The following is a 27,564-nucleotide window of genomic DNA, read 5'->3' as shown; positions in this document are numbered from 1 at the left end:
AAAAATCTATTAGGCAGAAACCTGTCATTGGAAGTGAAGAAAATTAATTTGCCTTAATTGGTTCTTTTATAGAAAATCCAATATTATCTACAAGTCATCGTAATATAAATCAAGGAACTACTTTTCTATTTTTCTTGATAAAATAATAAATACTTCTTACGTATTAAACTATTGTAGGTAAATAAAATAAAAGTAAAATGTTATAAATTTAAATAAACGTTTTTTAAATTAGGTACTACCTGTCAATACCATAGCAAATTGCCATGGCGACACCAGTCATCTTGATTGCCATTTAATTGAAAAATCGCTTTTTATTCAAAATCTGAGCCAGATAGGTATAGGAAACCCTAATATAGTTTGAAAGAGCATTTAAATCTGCTTCGACTTATTTAAAAAAATACATAGTGTTACATTTGAAATAACGAAGTTTTTGTGTAAAATAAATACTTAAAATAGACCAGCAATTTTTGATACCCCTGTATACATTTAAGGAAGCAATAAAATTTTTTTAGTAAAGTTTATTTCTCTGGCTTCAAAGTCAGCACAAGAATTAACTCTGAAAAGTAATGTACAGGGTGTTGACAAACTTTTTTATTATATCATGCATATTTAAATATCTTTGAATATCTCAAAAACCAAAGCATTTAAACATATTTAACCCTTATAACAAATGCCTTATTTTATGCCCAAGAATCCAAAAATGAAATAAAATACCGGGTGTTCCATAAGAAAAAATATAACTTTGGTATGGATCTTAATTCTGACACACCCTGTACATTTGAAAATAATTTTAAATTATGCACATTGCCTCTCTACATACCTGGTGTTGCATCGTCGGACGGGACATAAGAAATCCCATGTAAATTTTAATGGGGTCAATAATTATTGACTTACCTAATTATTTTAGAGAATAATTCTATTTAGGTTTATTGAAGAGCACTAAAACCCACATTCAAAAGAATAACTTTAGATATTTTTGATTAGCTCGTTTACGAGTTATCGCTGATTTCTTTTTAAATATTTCTCCTTTCTTATGGCCCTGTATTTACTTATGAGCACCAGTCATGCACCACTCAAGGTAAAAGATAACTGTCAAATGAAGTTGTCATTTCAGAAATTTACCTATTTAGTGCTTTATTATTATTGAAAACTCATTCCTACATCGGAAATCTTAAAGATGTATTTATAAATACAAATTAATATGAATTAAAGTAAAATAAAGTAATCAATTACAAGGTTAATTATAGTATTATTACAATATTCAATAACTTATTAATTTAGGTACTATTAAATGACAACTTCATTTGACAGTTATATTTTACCTTGACTGGTGCTCATAAGTAAATACAGGGCCATAAGATAGGAGAAATATTTAAAAAGAAATCGGCGATAACTCGTAAACGGGCTAATCAAAAATATCTAAAGTTATTCTTTTGAATGTGGGTTTTAGTGCTCTTCAATAAATCTAAATAGAATTATTCTCTAAAATAATTAGGGAAGCCAATAATTGACCCCATTAAAATTTACATGGAATTTCCTATGTCCCGCTCGACGATGCAACACCCGGTATATGTACAACATAGACACCTTTGGCAAGTTATTATTAGCAATAGGAGATTTTTAATGCGATAAAAAAGATGACACGGTTGCAGTCTACTCTGCAGTATAACAAATACAGATAACTTTGTTTTCCCATCCACTGATTAGAAGAAGTGACACAATGAGTGAAAAGATAACTTCTGGGAGAGGGGGCACAAGCGTATAATTGAATAAAAATGTTAAATATAGGGAAATTAAAATAACTTTGGTTGCACATCATAATACGACCACCAGCAAACTCCATAAGACGACCGACGACGCATGGTGTCATTGATGACGTGCAACCAAAATTGTTTTAATTTTCTTATATATGAATTTTTCAGCAACTTATACAGGGTGCCGCACCTCATTCGCCTCGGTTGATTATACGAAAGCGGAAAGATGTAGAAACAAAATTTTCTATGGGTATATACTACAGATTAATATATTTTATTATATTATATATTTTAATATATAATACCGTATGATCGAAAAAAAATGGCGTCCAGTTGGCTGGGAAATGAAGATCGCTGTCATTTTAAATGTAAATTTATATGGGAAATGCCATCGATCGTCATTTCCCAGCCAACTGGACGCCGTTTTTTCTCGATCATACGGTATAATATATATATTATATATATATATATATATATATATATATATATATATATATATATATATATATATATATATATATATATATATATATATATATATATATATATATATATATATATATATATATATATATATATAGCATATATATATATATATATATATATATATATATATATATATATATATATATATATATATATATATATATATATATATATATATATATATATATATAATATTATTATATTTTATTATATTATTTATTATATTAATATAAAAAAAAATAACAAATTAATGTTAACTTACCTTTTAACAATTTTTTGATTTATTACAGTTTTGTTAGCCTTAGACGGTTGGTTGAGGAACGACAGCAAGAGCTTTATACTATTTTCTGGCGCTGCCATAATAATCTTTCGTGCAGAACTAGCCCTATTTCTAGGAATACTACTTCTGTACGATCTAGTTTATCAAAGGATCACAATCAAAGGGTAGGTCAGTAACGACTATTATATCAACTTTCGTTCTAGTATTTTTACCAGACTTTTCGTAGATTTCTGCAAGTCGCCGTGCCTGGTGGTGTGTTCTTTCTTTTGCTTTCGGTGGTTATAGACTCGGTGTTCTGGAATAGACCGTTGTGGCCTGAAGGCGAAGTGCTGTGGTACAATGTGGTGTTGAATAAAAGCTCAAATTGGGGAGTATCCTTTTATAAGACTGTTTCGTAATATTATCATTTACACTTATTTTATTATGACAAATAAATTATCTTAGTAATTACTATACATTTTTCAACGCCAAGAGGCACCAAACAAATACAGGTAGCTTCGTGAATGTCTAAAAATTGATATTCGTAAAGGCGCATTCTCACGACTCGTGTACTTGACAAACATTTGTTATTTGAATATACTCGCCATGTCGTGAGAACGGTTTCCTTGGTCACTCTTCGCGTCCTCACTTTCTGTCGGTAAATATAGACCGAGTCAAAGGATCACAATTATTCGTACACTTGCCAAGTGTACTTGGCCAGCCTTGTCTATACTTGCCGAGACGAAAAAAAACGACTGCGCAAATAATTTTATTGTTATAGAGTATATCCCGTTTATTTCCGGATCGTAGTGTTTTTCGATTTAATTGCGGATAATTCAAAACGCTAAAACAATAATAGATTATATAATATCAAATCTACATTAATAACTTCAATTGGCGACATTTCAAGAGGATTCTAAGAAGAAATTAAGTGGATTGGAAGATTTTTAGACCGGATTAGAGTATTTTTATGGTTGGTACAAGGTAACAAGCGAAGAAAATGGAGGAAGTAAGCAAATTATTGGGCGATTTTATGGAGAATATGAGAAGAGAGAAGGCAGAAGAACAAGAAATACTCCGTAAAGAACGAGAAGAAGAGCGAGCCCGACTAGAAAAAGAGAAAGCAGAAGAAAAAGAAGAAGAAAAATTACGCCGTCAAGAAGAACAGGACCGGCTTGAGAAAATATTAGGAAATTTGGAAATTCGTTTGGAGGGGAGCGACGTCAAAAAGAAAGACAAGAAGAACAGGACCATATTCAGAAAATTTTAGAAAATCAAGAAATTAGACAAGAACGGTTGGAGAAAATTGTTGAAGATTTAGAAGTGCGTCGCCAGAAAGAAAAATTAGAAGATCAAAATCGTTTTAAGAAGAACTTTGAAGAACTGAAAAAAAGGCAAGACATCCACCTTCAAGAAGCCGTAGAAGATCTTGAGGAACGCCTTCAGCAGAAAATGGAAAAATTAGAGATAGAGACCTACAGAAGACCAAGGTACAAGTAAGGACACCTGGCGTTCATGGAACTGCGAACCTCAAGGCCCCGACCTACGATGGACAAACCACCTGGACGATGTACCACCGCCAGTTTGAAGCAGCGGCTGCTGCCAATGGATGGACTGACCAGGAGAAAGCAGCGGCACTTGTCATCGCGCTGCGTGGCCCTGCCCTGGAACTCCTGCAAACTATTCCTGTAGCCCAACAGCAGGAATACCAAACTTTGGTCGCTGCACTGGACAAAAGATATGGCGACCAACATCGACGTCAACTTTACCAGGCCCAGATCAAGACACGCCTGCAGAGGTCCGGAGAAAGTCTGCAGGAATTCGAAGCAGATTTACGTCGGCTGGTACACCTAGCGTATCCTAAAGCACCGGAAGGATAGGGAGGAACTCGCTGCTCAGTGCTTTATTAGTGGATTAAAGGACAACGAGTTACAGAGGGCGCTGCAAATATCCCGATTTTCTACAAGCAGCGAAGCGCTGGTCAGGGCGCTGGAAATTGAAGCTGCTTTTAGCGCCATCCCTAGGCCGAAGATAAGATCGGTATCGGTCGAGGAACAGCCCGGAAGTTCTCACATACGTTTGGAGGAGATGTTTAGTAAACTATGTGAGTTACTACTGAACAAGAGTAGCAACACCACCCAGACAGAGAACCATAGAAGATCACAGGACATAAGGTGCTATAGATGTGGCAGGAATGGCCATATCCAACGGGATTGTCGCATCCAAATGACATTCCGTTCATCATTAAGAGAACATCGGCATATTGGAAGATCCCAGGACATAAGTTGCTATAGATGTGGCAGGAATAGCCACATCAAACGGGATTGCCGCGTTGAAATGCGATTCCGTTTACCCTTCAGAGAACATAGGCATCAGGAAATTAATACCAACGGGCGAGTATTGGCTGAAGAAAACAGAGACCCCTAGGATGTTTTCCATTAGGAGTCTAGGAAAAACCGCTGACAGTTTGGTGATCAACGGAAGGTCAATGGTAGAAGAATTCGAATGACTGTGGATACAGGCGCTATGGTATCGTTGGTGCGGACTAACTCAAAGTGCATTGGAAAGTTGAAGATGATGCCTCTTAGAAAAGAGTGTATTTACGTACAGTTACGAGGGAAATGGCTGTTGTACGGGAGAGGCTTCATGGAACTGGAGTTAGGGGAATTTGAAGTTTCGGCATAGCGTTTTAGTGGCAGACATTGAAGATGATTTTATCATGGGTATGGATGTGATCAGTCAACATGGTTTTTCGTTCGATCACCATAGAAACATCCTGAAAATCGGAAATGAGGAATTTTCTGTATCTAAAGAGAAGAGACCAGGAAATATGGAAGCAAGATCAGCGGAAATTGTGATGATACCTGGTGATGCCAAGAAGACTGTGTTCGGAAAAATGGAGAAAACCTCTGAGTGCCGCGTAGGAGGGGTACAAATTATCGACAACGAACTAGATCGACGACGAGCTACCTTGGGCAAGAAAATGAAACATCGTGAAAGCACTATCAGAGTAAGGAGTTTTAAGCTTGGAACCGATGAACAGTGGACGACGACACAATTGAGGAAAGACCAAATGGAAGATCCAGACATCGGGGCAATACTACGGCTCAAGGAAGGTAACGGCGAGAGACCACCGTGGCAGGATATTGCGGACAGAGGGCTCGTTTTCAAAGCTCTCTGGGCTCAGTGGAATTCACTGGTTATTCAGAATGGATTGTTAAAGCGCACGTGGGGAAAGTGCGGATGGCAGGACAGTAACAACTCAGTTACTGGTACCAAGGAAGAAAGTTACCCAGGTATTGGAAGAAATTCACGGTGGTAAAACTGGAGCCCATCTTGGGGTAAAAAAAACCTTGAGCAAGCTGAGAGATCGCTTTTACTGGGGGAATTATTGCGAAGATGTCAAGAAATGATGTCGACAATGTAAAATTTGTGCAACCAGCCAAGGACCAAGCACTCGATCTAGGGGAAAAATGAAACAATATAACGTGGACTTCCATTCGAAAGAATTGCTGTTGACATTGCAGGCCCATTCCCTGAAACGCACAAGGGCAACAAGTACGTTTTAGTGGCGATGGATTATTTCAGTAAATGGCCAGAAGTTTTTGCCATTCCAAACCAAGAAGCATCGACTGTAGCTGAAGTATTATTAGTCAATAATGTCTTCAGTAGATTTGGAATTCCCTTAGAGCTTCACACTGATCAAGGAAGGAACTTCGAGTCAAGACTGTTTCAGAAGATGTGTGATCTGCTTGGTATTCACAAGACTAGGACAACGGCTTTACATCCGCAGTCTGATGAGTGGTCGAAAGATTCAATAAGACCATTGAAGAACACCTCTCGAAAGTGGTGGACGAACATCAGAGAGATTGGAATCAGCACATACCGCTATTCCTAATGGTGTATAGAAGTGCAATTCACAACACCACCGGACTTTCACCATCGAAGATTTTGTTTGGTCCAGAATTACTGTTGCCGTGTGACTTGGTGTTCGGATCACCAGACGACGGCACCTCAAACGTAGAGGACTACGCGGATGAACTGAAGGAAAGGTTATTGGAAATTCATAAGACCGTTAGAAGTAAGATTGCGCTAGCCAGTGACCGGATGAAAGGTCGTTACGACCTCAGAGCTAATTCTACGAGATTTCAGCAGGACGATAGGGTATGGTTGTATAACCCACAGCGCAAGAAAGGAAGGTCCCCAAAGTTAACTTCAGCATGGGAAGGTCCTTATACAGTCATCAAGAGGATAAATGATGTTGTGTACCGGATTCAGCGCAGCCCTAGAAGTAAGATGAAAGTAGTTCATCTCGATAGATTGAAGAGATACCAGACAGGAAACCTTGATCGGGACGATCAAATTTGAGAAGGGGGCAATGTCAAGATCATACAGGTTGCATAACTGCATTACTGCTACATAACCGCAACGTGCATTGAGGAACCTGGCGAATTCGACAGAAAGTAAAAGAAAATTACAGAATTCTTTAGAAAATTCCAGAAACCATCGCCAGGGGGTATATAAGGCCCGCGCTTTGACAGTTGGACCAGTCTGAAGATAGTCTGAAGTCTGAAGTTTGATAATACCGCGAAATACCGTTAGAGTAATAGTAGTTGCATAAATTGTGTTGTAAATAGTATAAGTTGTGGTACAGAGTGAGACAAATAAATTCGTTAAGTATTTTATCGTGAGTTTAAATAGTGGACCCACGGAATCCGTAACAGTATTATATGTTATAAATTTATGTATTTTAATAAAAACCTACTTAAATATTAATTTTCTTCCTACAACAAAAAAATAATATTTTAGATCGTCTACTAACAGGGCATTATAAGCTGAATAGGCATCTAAATCTAATGGGATTGACGGACGAAGCCTTGTGCAGGTTCTGTCAAATACATAATGCAATTGCCGTAGCAATTAATTATCTCTGACTCATTGAATAGATTTTAGTTAGTTAACCAATAAAATGCATATTTTTATACGAATTGAGTGAGACTAACCATTCTTTCCTTAACAGTAAATTCTAGACATCACCATTTTTATGGTACTTCTATTCAGCTATACCTAGAGGACTAGCTACGTCTACACTTCTAGTTCCTGTCGGGTGCTTTTTGGACGAGCGAGTTAGGAGACTCGTACTTCCATCGTTGTTGTTTGTTTTTATATATTCGTTTCTACCTCACAAAGAACTGAGATTTATCATCTACATCTTTCCATTTTTGAATGTTGCCGCAGCCACAGCATGCCATCGAATGTAAGTAATTATTTGTCGAGCGATTTTATTTATTTCTAAGATTTTATTTTTTAATTTTTTCTTTTTATATTTTTTTCTTTTATTTTTTTATTATTTCTTTTCTTTATAAGGTGTTTACTAAAATGGAATGGGTGATTTATTTTGGTATATGTTCATTACACAGAATGCCGTGAAACGATTCTTGATTCCCACTTATTTTAATATACAGGGTGACGCACCTCATTCGCCTCGGTTGATTATACGAAAACAGAAAGATATTGAAACAAAATATTTTATGGGTATATGTATGTGGGGGAGGCAATGTGTACAATTTAAAATTATTTTGAAATATACAGGGTGTTTCAGAACTAAGATCCATACCAAAGTTAATTTTTTTCTTATGGAACACCCGGTATTTTATTTCATTTTTGGATTCTTGGGTCCAGAAAAAGGTATTTATTATAAGGGTTAAATATGTTTAAAATCTTTGGCTTTTGAAAAATTTAAAGATATTTAAATTTACATGCTACAATAGAATAGATTATTAACACGCTGTACATTACTTTTCAGAATTAATTTTTGTGCTGAGTTTAAAGATAATAAACTTTACTGAAAAATGTTATCGTTTCCTTAAATTTATACAGGTGTCTGGTCTATATAAAAACTACACTACCAGCTCTGCGAAATAGGACAAGTAATTTTTCAAAGAAACGCTTATCAGGAAGATTCCTTTTTGGATATCTTTGATCATAAGCTCTTGAGGCCAAGAAGCAATTCTCCTCACAAAATAAAATTACTAGTAACATATCCATTCATTCCGCCAGCAGATACTGCTTTATTTTTCTTGATAACATAATGAATACTTACTTATTAAACTATTGTAGGTACATCTATGTAAGTAAACTGTTATAAATTATAAATAATAATGTCCATAAACTAATGTCGACTTTGAAAATAGTTACTAACTGTCACTAGAAAATTGCTATGGCGACACCATCCATCTTGATTGCAACTTTATTTATAAATCGCTTTTTATTCAAAATCTCAAATAGTTAGGTATAGGAAACCCTAATATAGTTTAAAAGAGCATTCAAACTGCTTCGGTTTGTTTTAAAAAATACAGGATGTTGCGATGGTGCATTTGAAATAACGAAGTTTTTATATAGCAATTTCTGATACCCCTGTATAAATTTAAGGAAGCAATACCATTTTTCAATAAAGTTTATTGCATTACCTTTAAAGTCAGCACAAGAATTCATTCTTAAAAGTAATGTATAGGGTGTTAATAATCTATTCTATTGTAGCATGCAAGCTTAAATATCTTTAAATATCTCAAAAACCAAAGATTTTAAACATATTTAACCCTTATAATAAATGCCTTTTTCTGGGCCCAAGAATCTAAAAATGAAATAAAACACCGGGTGTTCCATAAGAAAAAATATAACTTTGGTATGGATCTTAGTTCTGAAACACCCTGTATACTTCAAAATAATTTTAAATTGTACACATTGCCTTTGTCTACATCTTTCCGTTTTCGTATAATCAACCGAGGCGAATGAGGTGCGCCACCCTGTATTATTATTAATTTTAATTATTATTTAATCTACTGTAATAATACACACACCGGAAAAATCTAGGGATATCATTTTATTAAAGTTAAAAATAAATGTTTTGAATAAACAACCACATATTTGTAGGCCGATTCTTTCTACTTCGATTGAAACGAAGTAGTCACACTAGTTATTTCTAAATTTGGGATATTTGCAGAAGTGTTTGTGCATTTTTTGTCAAATGTATAAAAAGCACCTAGCATTAATTGTTCGAATTTAACTTGTACTGGCTATGTTTTTATACCAGAATTCATTCAAATAACTCTGTTTAGTATTAAACGACATTATGGAGCGTAGACATCTTAAGGAGCGAAGTGCTAAGGGTCATGGGTATGCTCGACGCTGGAATGCGCCAAAACGACGTAGCTAGAGCATTAAATACAACGCAAAGTGTAATATCGCAATTAAGTGCACGCTACCGTGAAAGTGGTGATGTTGCTGAAAGGCACACAGGGCGACATCGCATTACTACCCCTCAGCAAGATAATTTTTTACAATTAAATGCTCGACGCCGACCGACTCTTACAGCACTAGAGTTAAGTTTAATTCTCCAGGAAACACATAATGTAACCGTTAGTCCTGACACTGTTGGCAATAGATTAAGAGAGGTTAACTTAAGAAGCAGACGCCCCTGGAGAGCTCAACCCTTAACGAGAGAAATCGAGAGGTACGATATTTGTGGGCTCAAGATCATGTTCAGTGATCGAATGAACAATGGGCAAATGTTCTTTTCACGGATGAGTCACGCTTTGGAATTCATCCAGATTCGAGAAGGCTTAGGGTATGGAGAGAACCGGGAAATCTTATTCGGTTGGATCATGTTCAGGAAGTGCACCCTTATCAAGGTGGAACAGTTATGGTCTGGGGAGGAGTTCAGTTAGGCCGAAAAACCGATCTTGTTTTTCTTGAAAGGTTTCTAACAGGAATCACATATCGTGATTTAATTCTTGAGCCTGTCGTGTTACCATATGCCATTGATTTTGGGAGAAACTTCATTCTCATGCATGACAATGCACGGCCTCATACAGCCAGAGTGGTAAGTGAGTTTATCAATGCTCATCAATTAATCTTACCCTGGCCGGCACAATCTCCTGACCTCAACCCCATCGAGCACGTATGGGACGCGGTCCAAAGAAGAATTTTGAGAATGGGTATGCCTCGTGAAACTCGTAGGGATCTAGTTCGGGCCGTGAATGCAGCGTGGCAGGCTGTATCTCAAGAAGAGATCGACAACCTGATCAGGAGCATGGAGAGACGATGTAGGGCTGTAATGAACAGTAGAGGAGGCCATACCTTTATTAAGTAAAATGGTTTTATTCTTTTTTTTTAATTCACAGTTTAGAATAAAAAAAATGTGTGTATTTTTTTGAGTTCAATAAAAATCAAGGTAAATTTGAAAAATTCGGTAAATTTCGCATTTTTATTTCCAATACGTCCTGTAAACTATTTGTTTATTTTAATTTTATTATATCAGAAATGCAAATAATAAAATTACTGACGATGGCTGGATAAAACTGTAATATCCCTAGACTTTTCCGGTGTGTGTATTTTACGTAACTGTATTGTGACTTTTTTTCGATTTTTTTCAGTTGGGAGAACAGAAACAAAACTCCCATCTATCATTTCCTGTCGCTGGGTGTAGGGGGACACCTAGCGGCCAACATTTTCTTCACTCTGTTCCTTCTCAGCATATCGGGGACTAACTATCCCGGTGGAAGTGCCATATCACATCTGAATAGACTGGCCAGACATGAACCAATGGTCCACGTGCACATATCAAATTTGGCCGCCCAGACGGGAGTCTCCAGATTTACTCAGATAAATAGTTCTTGGATGTAAGTGTTAATTTTAACTGAATAAGTAAAGTTTGTCCAGCGAGAGACCCCTAACAATGGCAGTTGTATCTGTAATTTTAACTCAAAAAGCGCTTTCAGATGGATCGGAGCGTCGGCGCTGTTCATCAGCGTGTTTTTTCAAGATGACCGTCGGACGAAATCATCCGGACAGAGCATATGCGACCCATGTGAAATTGTTCATATTATAAACTCATAGTACTGGCCCGAAGCCGCATCTGAAAGCGGTGATAAATTTTATTTTCTGTCACTGACTATCAAAATCTTCCATGATTGGTTGGATAGACATTATTCAGACTCTTCGAATAAAACACTTGGGAATTTTGTTTAAGTGGAAACCTAAAGTATGTACGAGGATGTACCGTACATCTGCTGGATCTGTGCCTATGAAAGGAATGCGGACAAAAAACATTTAAATAAACAGCAATATATTTTATACGTCGATTTGACGAGTGCGTCACCGCAAATCGCTCCACCCACTCATTTTATTGGCTACTTGCAAATTTGTTGAATTTTTATTGATGGGACGCGTCGTCTATTTTTTTACGAAAAACATCGAGAGAATATCGTTTCCCCTCTCACGGATACCCCGTAGCTACAGAACGGACAGACGTACTGCATTTCAGGAAAATATTTAAACTTTTTTAGAGTGGCTCAAAAAACTGTGAGTTGGTCAGGATATTTTTTTTTTCAAATGGAACACCCTATATATTATTGCATTTTAGGCTTCCTTTCAGATCACTTTACATTATCGTAAGATATGAGTCGATGGTGTCAGAGATATTAATAAATAAATAAAAAATATATATTTTTCAGCATTTTTTAAAAAAATTGTTAAAAATACAAACTGAAATCAAAACTATATTAGGTATGTACTTTAAATGGTCGGTACTTGGTTTTGCTATAAATATTGCAATTGTAAATCATACAGGATGTTTAAAATTCTACGCCAAACATTCTAAAATATAAAATAATATAATTTTTTTTAATGAAATACCCTGTATATTATTCTTTCAATAGATGGAGTATTAACAAATTAACATTTTTTATATTTAGAGTATTTAAAATTTTTTAACGGTTTCGCAGATATTCGCGGTTTTATACACTCACCGGCCAAAAAAAATGGCCACTAAAAACTAGTCCCAATTTCAAAGTTGGATTTCTCGCGAACCACTCATTAGATTTTGATGATTTTTTTTTAAATTGTAAATTAATTCCTTCTTAACGGATTCTACGTCAGCAATTTTTATTCCGAATTTATTTTGAGCATATACAGGGCACAACAATAAGACGAAGTTTTTTGTCCAAATTTTGTAACATCCTGTAGGGTGCAGCAGCTATGATAGCTATTGCCACAGACTAACCTAAACAGATGCGACAAACAATGCAAATGTGAAAATTACATTTTGGCGAATGCGCCAGGCAAATTTTTCCGTTAGATTTGTCATATAGGCGAATTTTACAGCGGACCAGCAAAGTAGCCTCCATTCGTTTACTAAGAAGCCACACCTCCTTTGTATAGAAAATAGAGAGGGAATTTTGTAGTTCGGAATCAAATAGAGATGATTTTAATTTCATTAGTTTTTTTTCAACTTTTGATACATTCACAATCTATACCTACTAATATATAAAATTCTTAAGTGACTGACTCACTGATTAATCACGATCCTGCTCAAACCACTCAACGTAAGAAGCTCAATTTTGGCATACAGGATAATCTCATTATTATCCTAAGATATAATGACTTAATTTCAAAACTTACTAAAGGTAAATTAAGTATACTGCTATTGTCTAAGGATTCGTAAATTTTAGGTAGAATAAGTATTTTATTTTGCGAAGATGTGTCAGAGTTTTTATTTTCCTGTTTTTTAGTCATTGATCTTGTTACAGCTAGTATTTTAGCCGATTGATTAGAAATTTCTTTTAAATCTGATGTTGTTATTCTTGACAGTGCGTCCGCACCTACATTGTTTTTCCCTTTAATATACTCGACTTCAAAATCATATTCCTCTAAATCGAGTCTCATGCGCGTTAATTTTGATGAAGGATTTTTCATCGAAAATAAATATACTAGCGGCTTATGATCAGATTTAACCAAAAATTTTACACCATACAAATAGGGGTCTAAAATAATTTATTGCCCAGTGGATTGCCAGCAATTTCTTGTTCAATGGTTGCTTTATTGGATCTGCCTTTTGTGAATGATTTTGATGCAAATGCTATGGGTAAGTCTTTACCATTAAAGTCTTGTGATAACACAGCTCCACACGCATCTTTTGATGCATCTGTTGTTACTATAAACTGTTTGTTAAAATCTGGGTATTGCAATATTTGAGGTTGGACCAGAGCAGTTTTTAACTTTTCAAAAGAATTTTGACAATCTTGTGACCAAACAAAAATTATATTTTTCCTAGTTAGCTTATTAAGCGGTTTAGCATTTGTCGGTGTAGGAAATTTGTTTATGATTTCAAACTTTGAATCGTCAGGCAAAATGCCATGACTTGTTATTTTATGGCCTAAAAATGTGACCTCCTTTTGGAAAAAATTACACTTTTCTGGGTTAAGTTTTAAATTGTATTTTCTACAAGTATAGAAAACCTTCCTCAAATTTTGCAAATGATGATTTTTTGAACAGCCTATAACAATTAGATCATCCATGTATAAGAATGCTTTTTCCGGTGTAATTCCAGCAAATGCTATCGACATCATCCTTTGGAAACTGTTTGGGCTAACCTTTAGTCCAAAGGGTAACCTAGTAAATCTATACGAGCCATTATTTATACTGAATGTCGTGATATCCCTGGAGTTCTTTTCCAAAGAAATCTGATGGAATCCGGCTTTTAAGTCCAACGTTGAGAAATATTTTGCTCTACCTAGTTGATCAAGGCTGTCATCTATTCTAGGTAGAGGAAACTTATCTGCACTTAGTTTCTTGTTTACCTGTCTATAGTCAATGACTAATTGCCATTTATTTTGGTCATCAGTTGACTTTTTAGGTACTAATAAAATCGGACTATTATATTCCGCTGTTGATGGTTCGATTATTTAATTTTCCAGCAATTTGTTGACTTGACAATTTATTTCATTTGTTTGTGTCGGCGTGCCGTAATTTTTTATATAAACTGGGGTAGAATCAAACAATTTAAGTTTTTCTTCATAAAAGTTGTTTTTTGTTAATTTATCAGATGATAAACAAAAAATATCTGAAAATTCTTTACATAAATTAAAAGTATCGTTTTTTGCAAAGTCAGGGATGTTTTTGCTTAACTGTTGTAATAAATTTGATTCTCTATTATTTAGTTCCAGGTTAATTGAGTAAACATAAAAATTTTTTAGATTGGAAAACTGTATGTCAGCGTTTTTTTATTGTGACACTTTCAAATGTTGTATTTAAAAGTCTAACTATTGGATTTGATTTTGAAACAATTGAACCAGCAATAAAAACTCCGTCGGCGATTTCAGTATTCAAAATAACAGAATCAGTCTTTAGTTGCGTGAATTTTTTAATATACCTTATGACCTCACACCTAGGTGGGATGACCAAAGATTCCTCTTCTGGACATGAAAATATTGGCAATGTTGTTTTTTCGTTAAAAATTTGTAGTGTTAATGTCCAGTTAGCATAATCTAATTGACATTGATATTTCGAAATAAAGTCTCGCCCTAAAATTCCGTCAGCTGGTATTGGAAAGTTTTGCTCAACTATATGAAACGAGTGATTTATTGCATAATTATTATAAAAATTTGGGTGTTAGTTGTGCCTAAAGAACTCGTCGAGCCATCTGTAATACCTTTAATATTGCTTATGTTATATTCATTAATAAATTGTTTAGGAGAAATTTTAAAATTTTTAAATAAAGATATATCCGCACCTGTATCAACTAATAAAGTAATTTTGCGATTATCTGTCATGCTAGTTTGAACTACAACAAAGTTCGAAAGTGATAGGTCCATGTGGAATATTTTTATAGCGACCCCAGTGGACCTGGCTGGGGGTCCTGTACGTTTCCCGACTCTTCCTGAGTGTAATGCCTGACATATCTAGGAAACTGTCCTCTATGATTAGGCCTAGAGTTTCCTCGACCTCTATTATATTGACCATGATGATTATGGTACTGTTGATTTGCATTTAAATATCTCTGGGTGGGTCTATAGTCACTATTATTAGTATAGTTCTCTGAATAGTGTCCTCTTCCGCGACTTTGATGCCCTCTATGATGCCTGTTTCCAGCTCTGTAACGCTGAGAATTTCTTGTATAAAAGATTGTGCTACTATCTGGCGTAGTATCTCCACTAATAGTTATAAATTTAGAAATTGCTTCCTCGCAGTTGGTGAAATTGCCAGCCTCCATTATTAGTTTTACTTTCTCGGAATTACTGTTTGTTCTTAGAGCTTTGACTATCGTATTTGTCGTATAGGATTCAGCTACTGCTATGGGCACTCCTTCATTTATATAGGCTCTTTTCAGGGTTTCTGTTAGAACTTCAATCTCTGTGGCATATCTTGTGGAATCTTTATGTTGCTGTTTTAAAGAAAATATTTTTGCTGTTACCATATGAGAACTTTCTGTTTTAATGCGTGTTCGTAGCTTATTAATTATGGTATCCAGATTATCGTTATCATCAATTAAATCACGTGCTTTTCCAACCAGTCTCGTTTTCACATAGGCCACCGCATTATTTTCGTGGTTTTCGCAATTTACGCGCAGTAAATTTAAGGAGTCTATAACGGACTGTAATTTACTTGGAGAACCGTCGAATTCGTTGGGAAAAATTTTACTCGCAAAATTGAAAAATTCTGTTTTTGACATAGCCATGTTTTCAAGTTTTATTTTAGGAATATTTTGTTCTGGGATTGCCTCTGATTCAGAAGACTCTTCTTTATCTTCACTTTCCTCGAATTCTTCGTCAAATATTTCTAGATTTATATATTCCAAATACGAAGTTGGAACTTTGTAGGGTACTTTTAAAACCTGATATGATCTTATGACTCTATCTCTCAACGAAGTAAAAAGTTTTTTAATGTAAATTTCCTGTTCTTTATTAAGTGATGGATAAACAAATCGTACTAATTTAACAAAATTATTAAAGTACTCCAATAAATTTGCTTGGACTTCATTTTTAATTGTATCACTCTTAGGTATTTGTTTTTTAAGAACGCGTTTTGATTCGTTTCTAACGAGATTACTTAAACTTAGTAGCTTGGCAAGGATCCCTTCCCAATGATCAGACATAAATTATACAAAAGTAAGAAATAAAAAAATTATAAAAAACAAAAAAAACACAATATCCCTTATTTAATACCAAAAACAAAAAAAAACTTCTTATCCTTATAAACATAACAAAAAGTAATTAACTAATTCATAACTAATAGAATTTCTTTCTTTTTAATTAAAAAAATAAAAAATGTTGTACATTTTTGGTTAAAATAGCGAAGTTTTTTTTTGTGTAGGTAATAATTAAATATACGTAAGAATTTTCATATTGTAATAAATTCATGTAATTTCATGCAAAAAATAAAAATAAAACGTTCACACCGAGTATAAATGTTAAATAAAGGCTATAAAAACAACGCAAAAAATTGTATATTCACATACCATCAACACTGTCCATCAATAACTACTGCTCGCACTAAACATCTACTGCTTGGGTTCGAAGGACCATGCTTCTGGATAAGTCTTTTCGGAGCCCCCTTCGGTACGCTTTATGTAATTTTAGTAGAAGTAAAATTACCACAACTGCTACTACAATGTACAGTAGTACTCGAACATCTGTTGGCACTTGTATGCTCTCCTGTTCTACGATGAAGTTGGAGTTGACCACACCATTATCGGTTAGTTCCGAATGTTTAGAATTTGTCTTTCCCATGGTAAATTAGTTTATTTTGTTTCACTATTTTCACTTTTTCACATTCACTTTTGACCATACTGTTTAACTAAACTTATTTAAATTAAGGCCCTTAGGCAGGATCGCCATGTGATGTCGTCTCATTCCAATACGGGAAAATCAAACACATGTTTACCCTTTGAATACATTTATTCGAATTAGCTAACCTAGTTACAAAAGATGGTATGCTATGCTTTTGTTGTTGCAATAATTAATGAAATATTCAACAAACAATTGTTGGGTAACCAGGTCGCACTACAGGGGTGAAACCACCCCTCAAATATTAGAATATTTTTTATTTAAAAACCGATGAGTTTTTCGGAAAAGCTCTTAAAAACGTATATTTTATTTTGTTGTTTTCTCGTCCTAAGGATATACAATAATTTTGTTATTAATAATTTCAAAAGGTTTCTTAAGTAACGCAGTGACTATATGAGGGGCGACTATGAAAATTCATCCCCGAGGAGGGTAAAATTAGGGCTGAACAATTATAAAGCAAAACATAAAATAAAAACCTGGTCATTCAAAACATTACACAATAAAGGTTTCTCTAGGGATTCAATAAAAAAATCCATCCCTTAAAATAAGGAAAAAAATGATTGCAAATATTCGTTAATATTTGGTATAGAAGTATGATATTTCGGTGTGGCATACTTACGAAGCGTTTTTTCGAAACTCATTTCCTAAAGGGGTAAAATTAAGGGCAAAATATGAAAATTCGTTACTACTATTTGGTTTAGAAGTACATAATATTTATGAATTAAAATTTGGCCAAATATGCTTAAGTATAATTGGGATGCAATAGTATAGAGTAGAAGAAACGATTTTTGAAAATTCCTCATCTCGGGGATGATAGGGGTGAAAGTTGGCATGAAAATTTATTACTACCGGGCATAGAAGTATAATATTTTTACAAAGTTTATGTAGAACTGTATGTTTATTTAAATTCGCTTTTTTCGTATTAGAAAATCTAGGTATTTTCGGAAAAAAACACCCACAGTTTTTGATATAATTTAGTCCTAGAAAATCTAAAAAATGTATCTTCTTCAGTTTATAGTGAAATGTTTTCTCATCCATTGAAAGCACACTTTTTTAAAAGCATTTTAAATAAAATCAAAACAAGAAACTTAAACTGAATAGCTGAATTAACTAAAACAATACTAAGAACACCGTGAACTAACTAAATGTAAACCAACAAAACCCAACAGAAAATTAAAATCGGAAACAGCTAATAATAATGATGTATGTAATATCCATGTGAAACAACTGAAGAAACTGACTTAAAAATCCTCTGAAAACCTTCAATATTCCCATCTTAGATTCCCATATCCTTTTTCTAGGACACTGTTGCCAATTCTACTTACCAATTTGTATAAACTATATCGGTATCACGGCACATGCAAACAATATGCCGTGTCTGTATCATAAAAGTACCTATTTGCTATATAAAAGATCAGCTGCTAAATTTTAAATCAATTTAAAATATCAAATAAAATTATAGTAGTGCATAAAACTATTAACAAGCAGGATATAAAAATAATTAAAGATAATTTAAGCTGGCTAATAGTAGATAGACTTTAGATTAATATTTGAAATTAACAGCTGGAAGTACAGCTAAATACAAACGGCAAGCTGACAACAAAGATCCTATTCTTTAAGAATTGTATATTTCTGATATTTTATATAATTTTTAATTTTAAAGAAATCGTCATTTTCTTTATACATATGTATTGATCTTAACCGATTGTTAAAATTTGTAAATTTCTCATACTTTACAAATAAATATTAGCTGATATTTCCTAACATTATGTAATAGTTATTTATTATTATCCAGGAGAAAGCGCTAATACAATTACATATAACATTTAATTCTCACATAAAAAAAGTTCAAGCTGGCAATCTCGCTTTGACTTTATAATCGTACGGCGGCTGCGACTGCCAGACGAGACGGCGCGGTGTATCAAAGGCAAGGTTAAAGGCGAGAAAGAACGAAAGAAATGGAAGCTTAGGGAAGGGGGGAGTGCGGGAAAGATTTGAAGTCACCACGGCTGTTTGTTTGGCCGAATATTTTGCCTCGACGAATATTTTTCATCGACGGTATCGCCGCTCTGTCATCGCACTTCCGAACATAGGTCTTTTTGAACACAAAATTTCCCATAAGGTGTCCCATCTGTTTAAGTTAGTTTGTGCTATTGCTAAATCAAATCACATTGTAGCCTCTTCTTTTGTGAGCATTTTGTTTTTTTAATCACAACATTTTCTCTGTTTGTATAGGAGATACGTTGCTTTAAAACAAAAATTTTTTAAAAGCTTTAAAAACAAATCAAACATCAGAACGTAGGTAAGTTTAACCTGAAAACTAACTAAAACATGAAAATTAAAAAAAAGATAAATAAATTTTAAGGGACTAATATCTAGTGTCCACACGCCTGGTGAAATTTTCCGTTTCCATATACCGATTCCAGGCATCCTGGACTGTTGTTCGAAATATACCCAGGGTATCGGAGATATAACGTTGACTTCGGCCATCCTCAATTAAAGCCACAATACGAGCAACATCCGTTACAGATGGCATTTTTTAATTTGACAACCGTTTTTGTCATATTGCAAATACTCATAAATCCGTTTTCGCCTATGTCGCCTTGATTATTTACATATAAAACTTTCTGCCTGCGAAGCATTTTTCCGAGACGTTCGTTTTAAAACAGCATATCTCCAATACAAAAAGAGATAATGTGGTGATTAAAAAAACAAAATGCTCACAAAAGATGAGGCTACAATGTGATTTAATTTCAGTGGCGTAACAACAGATTCACGGGCCTGTGTGCAAAAATTTTACCGGGCCCCCTATTACACCTACATATTTCAATACTTATATACTAATCTGAATAATATGCACTCATATTTTAGGTTAGAAATAACATTATCAAATTAATTTTTATTTAGTATTATTTATTACTGCAACACAGAATATGCAACCCAAAACATATAAAATATCAAATAAATAAAAAATAAATAAAGACAAAACAAAAAACAACAACAAAACGCTAAATTAAAATAAACAATGTAAATAAAAACATGAACATGTTAAAATATTTTTTTTCCTTGCTTTAGCGTAGGCGAAAGTTGACACAATATTACCAATGTCTATTGTACGGGCAACTTCATTTTCTATTGAAATAATTGCCAAAGCTGATTACCGTTTTTCGCCCATAGTATTTCTTAAATTATTTTTGACAAGCTTTAATTTGGAAAAAGATCTTTCAGCCGAGGCCACAGAAACAGGTATGGTGAGAAAAATATGAGACGCAATCTCGCTGAAACTAGAAGACGATGAAAGGTTTTTAATTAAAATAAATTGAGTGAGTTCAAAAATTCAATTGATTTCATATAAATTATTTCGGAAACATTGTCTGAAGGAGAGTAATTGAGAAGAAATCGTATAGGCAATATCATCGGGGTATTTAAGGTATAGAACCTGACCCATTTCATATATATCCTCATCAGAAACAGAAGGATTCTGCTTGATTCGCGATAGCATGTGACAGAATTGGAAATTCGGCCCGGGCCCTCCGAGAGCCCGGGCCCGTGTGCTTCGCACACACGGCACATCGATAGTTACGCCACTGTTTAATTTAGCAGTAGCTACTACCGCTGCTGCACCCTACAGGGTGTTAACTTCGTCTTATTGTTGTGTCCTGTATATGCTCAAAATAAATTCGGAATAAAAATTGCTGACATAGCATCCGTTAAGAAGGAATTAGTTTACAATTTAAAAAAAATCATCAAAATCTAATGAGTGGTTCGCGAGAAATCCAACTTTGAAAGTGGGACTAGTTTTTAGTGGCCGGTTTTTTTTGTCGGTGAGTTCATATTTTGTATTTTAGAAAGTTTAGCGTAGAATTTTGAACACCCTGTACGATTTAAGATTACGATATTTATAGCAAAGTAAGTATAGACCAGGCCTTAGACACTCAATAGTAATTTTATGGGACTACAAATTTAGTTTCTTCCGTACAAGTACAGGTTTCTAATTTATATACGAAGATGACATGACAGCTTCTATATTTACTATCATCTATGGTCTAGTTTTGATCTAGTTGTCAAAATGTTGGTGATCCGTCAAATTATTTTTAAATCATTTTTAAAGGTCGATTTATAAACTCTACAGTTGGCTTTGGATTTGGCGTTGGCTTTGGATTTGCCGTCGACCGTTCGTAGCGCCGCAAAATCGCATTTATAAACCCGACGGTTGACAGTTGGCTTTGGCCGTTTTGGGCAGATCTAACCTTACATTTTTGTTTACTTTTTACTTGAGAGTAGCAGAGTCTATAGTAGAGGTGGGCCAGTCTGCGATTTTTGTGGAGCTGCTACGCTCTGCGACTGCTCCAATAAAAGCACTGTGACAAGTAGCAGCGATTTTTCGGAGCAATTAACCTATAAATTAAAAATGTAGTTTTATAGGTTAATTGCTCCGAAAAATCGCACTCGGTGTTCGGCACCGTTCGTTGCATTTACTAAAAAAGTACAGGACTGGTGTGATTATGATAGGCAACATCATCGTTTAGTTTTTATTTATTTATATCGTATGATCGAAAAAAACGGCGTCAGCGATAGCTATGAGATGAAGATTGCTGGCATTTTATATGTAAAATTTATGGGGAATGTTATCGATTGTCATTTCCAAGCCAACTGGACGCCGTTTTTTATTTAGATCAGTAGTGGCGATTTTAACGTCTGTGCAATCGGGGTAAGTCACCGACGGGCCCCAAGCCTCCCGGACCCTTACGAACAAGATTCGAACTTTTCCGAACTACGGGCCCCTAGAGCTCTTTAAAATCGCGGCTGTACGGTACTATACTATAGGAATATATTTCAGATATTACGTCTATTACGAAAATGAATATATTGATTTTTCTTTTGTCTTAGTTTGATAGATGTTGCTATATTTTTTTAGTCCATTCAGAAGAATTTGAGTGTTTCTAAGTACCAAGCACTTTGCTATAAATATCTTAAAGAGTCTGTTCATTTTCACATAGTGGTGGCCCATGGTAAAAACTTAATGTTATATTCAATTCAAAGTCGAAACTGTCAAAAAATTCTTTATTAGTGACCGGTTTCGACTATTTAGCCATCATCAGACCTTAAAAATAGATATAATAATAAAACTTACATGAATGTATAAGATCAAATAAAAGATTTAGGATATACAACAAAACACAGATACATACCAAATTAACTAACAAATAAACATACTAACAATTTAAAAATTACCTTTGTCAAAAACATCTGTTTGTGATTAATATATAATACATAAATATCTTATTTAGATTCATGAAAGAAAAAGCGAACACTGCTACGTTTCCTGTTCCCAAACTCCCAACAGCTCCAGTCCACAGAATATACTAAATATACTATGCTCCAGTCGACTGCGACCTGCGACGACTGTGACTGGAACAGTCTGACCGGGCGACGGGGCTAGGAGCAGTTTCAGAATTTACACTATTGTCTGCTATTGCTCCTATTGCTACTCACGAGCGCAGATGTCCTAAACTTGTAAACTGCTCCGATATGTCACTGCGATTTTCTTGTAACTGGAGCAGTCATATACTGCGACGTTGGTGGAGCTGTGACAAAGTAGCGGACTGCGATTTCACAACCCACCTCTAGTCTATAGTGCGTTTTTAGAGACGAAAGTGTTTAAAGTTTTGGTTTTTTGTTCGAGATTTTTAATTATGGATTTGGAAAGTAATGGTCTTGATGAAATTACCCTATTAAGGGTTATTGGGAGTGACCATAAATTTGGAATTCCCATACTTCAAAACTAGATGTAAACAAAGCATCACGTGATCGCTCTTTACTATTCCATTGGCTGTAACGTCATTTGCTACGTGGTGCTACGGACGGCGAACCGCCTCGAACGGTAAAAAGTTAAACATAATTCAAGTCCGACGGCAACCGGGCGCCAAAGCCAACGCCAACCGTGTTTATAAATGCTCTTATGGTAATATACAGTTTTAAGAATTGGGCGGCGACGCCAAAGCCAAAGCCAAATCCAACTGTGAGTTTATAAATCCTACTTAAATAATTATTAATTCAGATATTCCTGATTTGCCGGAAAGTTCGGTGATTTGTGTTTATAGTTTGTGTTTTTATTAGTTTGTGCATTTTATTTACGGTCGATCACCATTTTCGTGTTAAATACTAAACTTTTTTATTAAAGACATTTTTTTAAACATCTTAGGAATAATATATTTATGAACAAAATAAAAAAATGTTTAATCATAAATAAGTAAGTAAATACTTGGTAAAATAGTATTTTTAGTAACAGTAAATTAGTAGTCTATAATATTTTTACTATATTATAATTTATTTGTTAAATCAAGAAAAATAGGCGCTATGTGCTCTATTGTTGGTGTTTAAAATGTACCTATGTATTCATAATTTTATTTTTAGTTTTGAATATGTTACACTTCTAATGATTTAATAAAACATAAGATATAGTAAACAAGTCTATATTTTTTATATTTTACAAGGAATAATTTTGTGCTTTAATAACGTTACTGTTTTAGTTAGAGTTAATAAATAACGGAACGCTAAAATTCTGTCATGCCAAAACTCTCCATTAGTTTCTTCCGGATCACCAGGTGGCTCTAAATGAAGGACTTATTTGTTTTATATCAGTCTCCAATCTATCTCTAGTACGTGACATTAGTCTAAATTAAATAATTATTACATATACAAGAACTGTCCTGAAATCAAAACTATAATTGATATTTATTTTAGATAGTCTATACCATGACTTCCTGAATCCTTAAAATAATTATTACATATACAAGAACTGTCCTGAAATCAAAACTATAATTGATATTTATTTTAGATAGTCTATACCATGACTATCTAAACAGTTCTTGTATATGTAACAATTATTTTAAGGAAGGTTGAAAAATATATAATTTTTATTTATTTATTAATAATCTCTGAATCTATCGAAATATATTTACTCATATCTTAGGACTATGTAAAATGATCAAAAATGAACCCAAAAATGCGACAATATACAGGGTGTTCCATTTAAAAAAAAATCATCCCAGTCCACTTACTTTTTTGAGCCACTCTATAGAAGTTAAAATATTTTCCTGAAATACATCCTAGTATATACTTTAGGTTTGCACTTAAACAAAATTCCCAAGTTTTTTTTATTCTTGAAGAGACAGATGCTCGACGCACTTATTGCCGGACCCTGTATAATAATACAATACATATTTTGAACCTTTATCAGGCAAAATCGTTAATCAACGATACTTTTATTTTTTCTATGCTAAATATTAAGTTATATCTTTTTTTTGTTATAGCTATGATAAAACAGAAAATCTGAAGACCACCGACTTAGAAATTCTGAAGTTCACACATCTCATAGTAGAAGGCAAGAGCAAATTCTCGGCAAACTTGAAGCCATTGACTGCCACGCACGACATCATTGATACTATCGAATCATTTCATCAGATATCCTTCAATTATTTAACCATACCTCCGATAAAGATCAAAACAAAGCCTGCTTTGTTTATTTTAAGACGAAAAGACGATTACAAGTACATTTTGGAGAACAGACCAGAACTGTTTTATGAGGAAATAATTCCAGATTCTGAGGAGCATGAGAAAACAAATGATCTATCAGGAAGTGTGGAAGATAAAGATAGAGAACACGCTAAAGAAATCTTACTAAGGGAAGAGGATATTGTGAAAGCGTCTGTAGATCAAAACAATAATATTGATTCAAAAGTCAATAGAAACATTAAAGAAGAAACCTTGAATGAGGATGTTGAAGCAGAGAAAAGGAAAGAACTTGAAGTTAAAGAAAAACGAAACGTTGCATGGAAAAAAAGAAACATAATTAATGAAAATACTGACGAAAATTCTGAAGATATTAGAATTATTTCAAAACCAAAGTTTTCTCAACGCGCAAAGGAAGTTGAAGCTAAGGATCCAACAAAAAACACTGGTACGAAAATTAAGAGGAACCTTGACGACATTCCTGTTCAAGATAAAGAATTTGAGCCGCGAGAAAAGCCACCAAGTCGTGTTAATAAGAGGCATGTTCTGGAAAAGCCTTTAAAGAAACAATTCTATAAAGACTCGGATTCAATACAATCATCTGAAGAAATCAGGGAAACTGAGAGACCTTTGAAGAAAGAAACATTTTCTAGTGACGAAACTAAGGTGAAAACGAAATCTTTCTTGCCTGAAGAGAAAAGAAGATCGAAAAAAGCAAAATCGTTAGAAGAAACTTCAGTTATATCATTCGACATTAATAAATTACGAGTGAAGCAGAATATAAAGAAAATCGTCCAGAAATACAAGCGTAAAAAGAGCGACGATGAAAAGCAGCCTCAGGCATTGAAAAAAACCGTTGATGTCCAAGAGGAAATCTCGAAGATTGAGCAACAAATCATTGACATTATTGAAGCAAACCCTAACATCGTCAATAAAGAGTTTATCAAAAGCAAACTGAGCGAAACGATCAAACAGGAATTGGTCAATGTTCTTTCTGGTCCTTCTAACGACGCAACTGTTTCAAAGACTGAAGATTTAGAGGAATTGGAGAACCCTAAACGCGAACCATTAATTGAGAAATCCAAAGAAAGTGAAATTACTGATGTTGATGAGGTGGGAAGTGCTGTGCAAGTATACGAATCCAGTGGTTTTGAGAATAATGAGGCTGAACAAGAGAATATGTTTGAAGAAGAACTGAGTGATGATAATAAAGCTTTGCTGGCGAAGAAATTTAAAAAAGCTACCGAAAGGCTCGACAGCATCATTAATATCATCGACGAAATTGTTGATACGATCGAAATTATCGACGAAAAAGACGAATAATGTCGCTTTTGTTTAGCTGTTTTTTTATTAACGTTTGGTTGTTTAAATAAATATTTTCCAGGTTTGTGTTTGTGTTTTATTTTAAATAAAATGAATAAGAAAATATGTCACAGGTATCTAATGATACTAAAAAGAGAGATAATTTTTGGATGTCCGCTCCTTATTCAAATTTTTAAGAAGAATTATTAATTTAACGCGTGTTTATTTAGACTCTGATTCCAGCGGGTTCTCTAAAACACGAGTACCTCTCACTCAGACAATAAGAATATGCTTTTTCAATAACAGTGACATTACTTAAATCACAAACACTCTATTTCATAGATCTGTTGAGGAGTCTCTTCTTCAAGAGCGAATATCTCCAAAAAAAATACAGCTATTGTGCTGAACCAAAAACCAAACTGTCGAGAAAAGATGCACCTAGATGATAAAATGATTTTCAAATTCCTTGGTTTTTTAACATATTCCCCAGGGTCTTCTGAACTTTCATCAAAATAATAACATTTTGTGTTCCCTTGTATAATTTTATTGACGGATGGGAACTTTCACCTTTAAATTAGAAAGGAGTACTAAAAAGTCAAATAATGTGGCTACAAAGAGCTTTCCATATAACACAACACAATCCTATAGATATCTTGAGGATATCCACCAAGGATATAGTAAATATCTTAGGGATATCCAAAAACCAGAGGAGGATATTTATGGGATATCCAGATGGAACAAAAAAAGTCATCTTCAAGACATCCCTAGGTAAGCCTTTTACGATTATTTGGGATATTTCTAAGATAATACAAGGATGATGTTGGGAGCATTATAGAATATTTTTAGGACATTATACGAGGACTGTTATTTGACAATACTTACTTCATCCTTAGTTTATAGTAAAAACGTTCGCGATTTAGTTTTATTTAGCCACATTTTGACGTTATTCATTGGATATTTTTATTAACAGCTCTAAAATATACCTACATATTAGGTCAATGAATTTTGCGTCAAAATTTAGAAGTTTATTTGTATGAGTTAAGAGCTTTCAATTTATACTGTACCATCGAAAAAGAACGGCGTTCAATTGGCTTGAAAATTACGATCGATTACATTCCCCATATAATTTTACATACAAAATAACAGCAATCTTCATTTCCAAGCCACCTCTGATGCCGTTTTTTTCGATCGTATGGTATTATACCAGATTATACTACCCTTTATGGAGTCTAGCAGTTTATGTCTAGCAGCAACAGTTTACATCAAAGGCACACAGGATACAGGTATAATTTCTAACACCACACATTCCAGAACCCCACAATTTAAACACAAAAATAGGATTTCTGTTTGAATAGATCAAACACGAAAATGGGTTTAGAGATATAGAACAAGCGCTTTTCAACAAATTTTCACCTATAATTTTGTCACAAATTTTTCATTGTGAGACCCTGAGGGTGCAGCCACACTATCCTAAAAACGGCGTATCGGCGTAACGGCGTAACGACCTTGAATCGATTTCCAGTAATTCTATTGGCTGAAATATTTGACAGATGAATTTGACAGATAAAATTTCTGACAGATGAATTTTTCAGCCAATAGAATTACTGGAAATCCATTCAAGGTC

General features: G+C 34.3%; 1 protein-coding gene across 5 annotated transcripts in view; it reads left to right on the top strand.

The window, feature by feature from the left end:
• The window catches only part of LOC115890667 (probable Dol-P-Man:Man(7)GlcNAc(2)-PP-Dol alpha-1,6-mannosyltransferase), a 30,823-nt gene extending 4,798 nt beyond the window's left edge, over nt 1-26,025 (top strand). For all 5 annotated transcript variants that reach the window (XM_030910966.1, XM_030910967.1, XM_030910963.1 and 2 more), the window contains exons 5-9: nt 2,531-2,684; nt 2,747-2,891; nt 7,530-7,756; nt 10,935-11,180; nt 24,440-26,025. In XM_030910966.1, the coding sequence (XP_030766826.1) occupies nt 2,531-2,684; nt 2,747-2,891; nt 7,530-7,756; nt 10,935-11,180; nt 24,440-25,961 (2,294 nt within the window). In that variant the 3' untranslated portion in view covers nt 25,962-26,025. The remainder of the gene's footprint in view (nt 1-2,530; nt 2,685-2,746; nt 2,892-7,529; nt 7,757-10,934; nt 11,181-24,439) is intronic.
• The last annotated feature ends 1,539 nt before the right edge of the window (nt 26,026-27,564 follow it).

Source organism: Sitophilus oryzae, unplaced genomic scaffold, assembly GCF_002938485.1.
Source record: "Sitophilus oryzae breed Bouriz unplaced genomic scaffold, Soryzae_2.0 scaffold_907_pilon_pilon, whole genome shotgun sequence".
NCBI classification, from domain to species: domain Eukaryota; kingdom Metazoa; phylum Arthropoda; class Insecta; order Coleoptera; family Curculionidae; genus Sitophilus; species Sitophilus oryzae.
Note: the sequence above shows the minus strand (reverse complement) of the source record. Positions and strands in the feature narration are given on the sequence as shown.